The 6000-nt window shown below is 47.9% G+C and overlaps 1 protein-coding gene across 2 annotated transcripts in view; it reads right to left on the reverse strand.

Annotated features, from left to right (window-relative positions):
* PDGFD (platelet derived growth factor D) overlaps positions 1-5149 on the reverse strand; it is a 221461-nt gene extending 216312 nt beyond the window's left edge. Inside the window, exon 1 of one of the 2 annotated variants that reach the window (XM_032356405.1) lies at positions 4437-5149. In XM_032356405.1, coding sequence (XP_032212296.1) covers positions 4437-4560 — 124 coding nt within the window. In that variant the 5' untranslated portion in view covers positions 4561-5149. The remainder of the gene's footprint in view (positions 1-4436) is intronic. The other variant, XM_032356404.1, reaches the window with a different exon arrangement.
* Between the last annotated feature and the right edge of the window lie 851 nt (positions 5150-6000).

Here is a 6000-nt window from a genome sequence, read left to right on the forward strand (position 1 = left end):
TTTATTAAGATGCTCAGAAAGCACCTTTTAAAGCTAATCTGATCAATTCAGCAAGGAAAGTTGGAAAGTTCCAGAAGGGAGACGATGTGCATTATGACTCAGCTCTCAAGGGCAGAGGCATGAATACACACACCCTTTCAGACCAGAATGAAGGGGTTGAGACCAGGCATGCTCAAGAGACCCGTGTGACAACTTGCTTATCACTGGTCATCAGAGATCAATGACCGTGGGGACATTGTTCCATTGGTTAGCCAGACTGTTCCAAGATAATAAAGTTTAGCTCTCATTCCCTGAAAGGGAAAATCCCATAGACAAAAATCAATGTCATTACTATAACTCACAACCTAGTGGCATTTCCTCCTACAGAGTGTATGTCCGTCCACTTGTTTAAACTCCCATCTTGAGAAGAACCTACATTAAATATCATAAGCCACAGGAGCACGTCAAAGCCACGTTACACATGCCATCCCCAGGATGCTCCATGAGATGATGAATCTTTAATGCCCTTAGAGCTGAACAGAAAATATAAACCCAGAAGAACACAAGATCTGACACTAACCTGATTGTCGGCTTTCAGACACTTTAAAGATAATTTGTTTATTGCAAATAATGCTGCAGTGGACAGAATGCAGATCCTCCATGCAGGGGAGTCTTGAGAGAATAATGTAGGTCAAGGCTACTTCAAAAAAACAAATAAACCCTCATTATTTGCTTACATTGTCCTCTCTTTTGTCTCCTTCCCTAAAAGATCTAATCTTTGTCATCACTGATCACACAAACCCACATTATCTAAGACACAAGCTTGACTCCTTAAAGATCTAAGACCACATTAGTAAACCTACAGGCTTATCACTAGGTAATGATAACGTAACAGACAATTCAAGTATTGACACAGGAGGCCAAGAAGCATTAAATTCAGAATCGTTTCCCAACAGCACCAGAAAGCCACACAGAACACAACAAAAGGCCAAGAAAATGGAGACCGTGTCTGTATCCTTAACCCCCGCCCCGCAGCAGGAAGCTCTGTCTGGTTCCATTTTAAAATAAGTAAGTAATACTGTCAGTGAATTGCTGCCTTTACATTTCTTGATCCACACTCTGAGCAACACCAGCTCTGGCTAGTTATTATAAAATACCAACTTCACGGGCACTGAAATGGGAAGACAGGGATTCTGCTCCTCAAGTAAGACTTTCCCTGTGCTGAGAGGCAGATCAGGAATGGGCATCAAAAGTAAATATAATATAAGGAAGTGTAAATATTCTTCTTTTTTTTTTTTTTTTTGCAAATATGATGCTTTTATCCTTCTTAGTTTCCTTCTAGTATCCTAGTTTCCTCCTAGAGACAGGGACCAAATTCACCCACCATTGGCTCACCTTGAGCCCTTCTGCAGGTGCTGGGAAGGGGTCTGTAAATACCCTTTTACAATAGGAATATATTGTGGTAGAGAGTTCTGGAAGGCCAGGAGACAGCAGCAGAGTAGCCCCCCACCCTGGGTAAGGATATTATCATCTATTCACTCTAATACTTTTGTATGATTTCTAGCCATTCCAGCTACTCGGAGCTCTCAGGTAAAGAGAGAATAAAAACAAGTTTTTCGTGTGTCAGTCTGGACAGGATCCAGCACATCCCATGCCCATGACAGGAGGCCTGTCCTGTGAGTCTTTATCTCGACTCAAGCATTAGGTGGCAGCTAACAGGGTCTGCGGGAACAAATTGATGGCACTCAACTGTGAATAAAGATAGTTCCATCATTAGGTACTGGTTCCTAAAACCCCATCCAAGGGTCATGGCTAATTTTTTACTGTGACTTCCTACCACTTGTAACTGGAGGGCCTGATCTTCTAAGGACCCTAAGTTAATGTTTGGAAACTTTTATCTTCTAAATTTCCCCTTACTACATTCTAGGCCCATGTCCTCTCCAGGCTTATACCTTGTCTTAACCTGATAGTCGAAAGAACTAGACTATTGTTTTCCTTAAGAAAAGAACTTTGGGGGAACCAGTTAAAAATGTCTGGAATCAGAACAAGGGTTTTAATTTAATACATTAGTACTTTCTCTCAACAACCCAACTGTTGTGATTAAGATTTTCCAGATGATGTCTAGACTTTTCCAAAGACCCTTTATTCTTACTCTCTCAGTGTTTCTCATTTTTTTTTTCTTTATCATCAATCCTCCCTTCAAGAGCCTGTTTAGACTTTTTTCCTAATCATGTCCCCTCCCTATGAGATGTTCACACTACAGATATAGTCTACCTCTTTATATATACTGTCCCTTTGGAGGATCACAAACCATTGTAGTATTTAAGATTTTTTTCACCCTCTAAGATCTGATTTTGCTACTTTGGGGCAATTTTGTCTCTCTTAAAGAATGTGTGCTCTGTAACACTTAAGACTAAGATGCCTTTTGAAAATTCCCCAAATGAACAACCCATTATGAGTATTCATTTTTTTCCATCTGTACATGACAATTCTTTCTTTATCTAACCTTTCCCACTCCTAGTTTTGTTTGCAAAATTAGAGTGACATTGAGGAAATTGTTGAGTCATCCAAATTAATTAAAATGTGTGTGTATATGTGTGTTATTAGTAACTGTAAAACAGCTTTAACTAAAATATGAATAATTCAATCCAGGGTGGTTTTCAAAATTCTGATAAAATAAAGCTTTTATCATATAGACTAGACAGATGTACAGAGTTTTAACAATGAAAACTAAAAGGAGAGCATTCTTTAAAAAAAATAAATAAAAAATGAGCTGCGTGACTTGGTTTTAGTTGGAATCTTGGGTTACCAGGCAATGGTTACATACTTTTTGCTTTCCGTCCTTGACATCTTGTAACTGATACTTGGGAGGCTGAAGATTACAAAATTATGGCTATGAAGTCATGCAAGTTATACATGGCATTTTATTCTACACAACTAAGAGGGCATACAGAGTGCAAATGTTAACAAATCTAAAAACTCGACTAGGAGAAGATCGTCCCTGGTGGAAACATTAATGAGGAAAGCAAAACTATAAAATTTTGGTCTTGAGCCTGAACCTTTTTTTAAGTTTTAGTAAGAAAATTCTGTGCTTTAACTAAGATGGAGGGCAAGCCACTGCTGGAATATTTTACATAAAAACATTGTGATAAAGTAATTCTGGAAACAGGGACATCTTTTGGCCCGGGAGTGGCTTGAGGCTTCCCTGTGCCCTCTCCACACACCTACCCCACCTCCTAGGACCTGAGCACACTGAAATCCACGTGTACTTGTCATCACAAAATATAGTAGGCTTTGTTGTCATTTCAAAGTTCAAAAGCCTTGGAGTAAAGTCCAAATTAAGGTCACACCAAGAGAGAAACTGACAAGGGAATAAGATGGTTACTATGAATATAGGAGAGGACATGTTTTGCCAACTCAGACAGTGAAGCCATTAAAAACAGTGGTGAGCTCTTTAGGGGATGTGTTAGAACCCTCAGCAGGCAGACAGAAAGAAGACAGTATCAATGAGGAAAAAAACCAAAAACCTATGGGTCACTTCAGGTAGATGCTAGAAACAGCTTCAAATTACTGCCAAAGTTGTAGTTGAGAATAAAAGAATAAATCAAGTTCAGACCTTGGTGGAAGCCCAGAAACGAAATAAGCTCAGTTCAAGTCTCTGGGACCCACTGACCCAGGTGTCCTCTAGAGCAAAGGAAAACAAACAAGCCTGCCTGGGACCTTGCTGAGGTTAGCGGACCAAACTGCCCTGCTCCTTGCAACAGTTGGAAAGCCTCCGTGCGTGGAAACTGAGGGCAGGAGCCAGATCCGCCTGTGATACTGAAGAGACCCCGGCTGTCCCCGTCTCCCAGACTCAGCTTCTGAGCCCCAGCTGCACCCTCGTGGGAAATGCACTTTGGGGACATAAAGGGGGAAGGCTGCATCCCTCCATCTCCCCCAAATAAGTAAGATACAAATTCTCTGTTCCAGATACGGCTCCCGGGACACCATTCCCTGTCCTCCTACTGATACAATAAAAATAAAATAGGTCATCCAGAAAGAGCCACCCCTGAGTCCCCCCCCGCCCCCCAGGCCTATCATAAACGCCCCGTCTATCCGAGTTTCCAGTCCGAAAGGTGACGAGCCCGGCCGAGGGGCGGCGCAGGCTGCAACTTTCTGCAGCTCCGGGACCCTGGGTCTGTGACTACAGCGCAGGAAGGAGTGCTCCGGGGAGCAGCAAAGGAGCCACCTGACCTTTGCGGTCCCCCCGCCGCCGGCCCGCGTCCCGAAGCCCCCAGGCCCACTCCGGAATGCGGGCAGGCACGAGACACCCCCCCTCCCCCGCCCCGCCGCCACGAAGCCTTCAGCAGGCTTTGGAGGAAAAAGTTTCTTAAAAGAAGTAACGGTGACGACGACGACAACAACAACAACGGGATTTCTTTTCAAAAACTACAGACAATTAAATGTGAATCTCTCACCATCTCGCCTGAGGTTGGCGTTGCGCAGAGCTTTGATGGATGCGCTCTGCGGGGCTGCAGACGCGTCCCGATAGCTGCAAAAGTTGGCGCAGACCAGAGTGTAGACGAGGCCGAGCGGGCGCATTGGGAGCCGCGAGCCGGGGACCGCGTGGCCGCAGGAGAAAGCCGGGGCCGCCGGGCCGGTCGCCGCGCTGTCGCCGCCTGCGCTCCCGCGCGAGGGCCGGGCCGCGGAGCTAGTGGCCGCGCGGGGCGCGCACTTCCTGCATGCCCAACTTTCGGAGCGCGTGTGGGCGCCGCACTTCCTTGTGCAGCCGCAGGCGGGCGGACGGCGGCGGGACCCACAACAGGTTGACGCTGGTCCGCCCCCTCCGGCGTCCGGCGGCGGCTGCACAGGCGGCGGGGGCGGCGTCCCGGGCTGGCGGGCGCCCGAGCGCGCAGGGCGGCCGCGTCCTCCGCAGGGCCCCGCGGCCCCCCGAGCCCAGAGGCGCGCGCTGCGCCCCGCCCCCGGCGGACCCCGGTGCGGTGCTGGGAAGGGGGACCTGGCTCTCCCCACCTGCCGGGGGTCAGCCCGGCTGGGTCCGCCCGCCCCAGTGCCGGGACACCGGGAGCCAGGGGGCTGGGAGGAGGGGGAGGGGTTCAAGTCCCAGCCCTGCTCCCTGGGTGGCCGGCTCGTCCCTGCCCAGGAGGCAGAACTCCTGTCCTGGTGCTGGGGCGTTGGGGATGGGGCCTGGAATTGGGCCAGAATCAGATTCTGCTTACTCAGGGTGTCACTCGGTGAGAAAGTGGGACACCGCAAGGTGGAGGAGCTTGACTGAGCTTCCGGTGAGCTCTGGGCTCCAGCGCGAACTTAGCTGAGTCAAGGTGATTCGCCCACGCTGGGAGGGGAACAGAGATGCTCCGTATCTCATGGGGCTCTAGCTGTGATGGCCCCACGTGGGGAAGGGTATCAGAAATGGTGAGGGGTGTCCTTGAATGCCCGTCCCCACCTCCTGCACAACAGAAGTGGCTAAAGGTCAGGGTGGGGTCGAGCTGGGGCACCCTGGCAAGGTGACATTATGAGAACATTACATTCTTTTTCTTCATGGTCCACAGCAAGAGGCAGGGAGCATCAGGCCTTTGGGCCTCCCTCTTCTCAGGATCTGGGAGGTCAGAGGTCCAGAGGAACGGACTCTGGATTCTAGGAGTTTTGGCCTCACGTCTCTATCTCCCCAGCGTAAGGAACTACATTTGGAACAGGAGTGGGTCTGGGCTCGGCAGCTTACTAGCCTTGTCACCTTGGGCAAACCACTGGATCTCTTGAGCCCCAGTGTCTCTACTTAGAAAAGAAGGGTAGCGATTTTTAGTCTGTATGGTTGTGGCGATAATTATGTGAAATAATTTTAGTATTTAGCTTTGTAGCTGAATTAAAATCCAAATTTACACAATTTCTCAGCTGCTCATTGATGAGACCTAGAAGGGACATTTACTAGTTTCTTTTATGCCTTCCAGCCTCTGAAGGAGTGCGGTATGAGAAGTCAGTGACACCCAGATAAACAGAGCCAGGAGCAGCTGAGAAGGGAAGGAA

This window comes from Mustela erminea, chromosome 9, assembly GCF_009829155.1.
Source record: "Mustela erminea isolate mMusErm1 chromosome 9, mMusErm1.Pri, whole genome shotgun sequence".
Taxonomy (NCBI): Eukaryota; Metazoa; Chordata; class Mammalia; order Carnivora; family Mustelidae; genus Mustela; species Mustela erminea.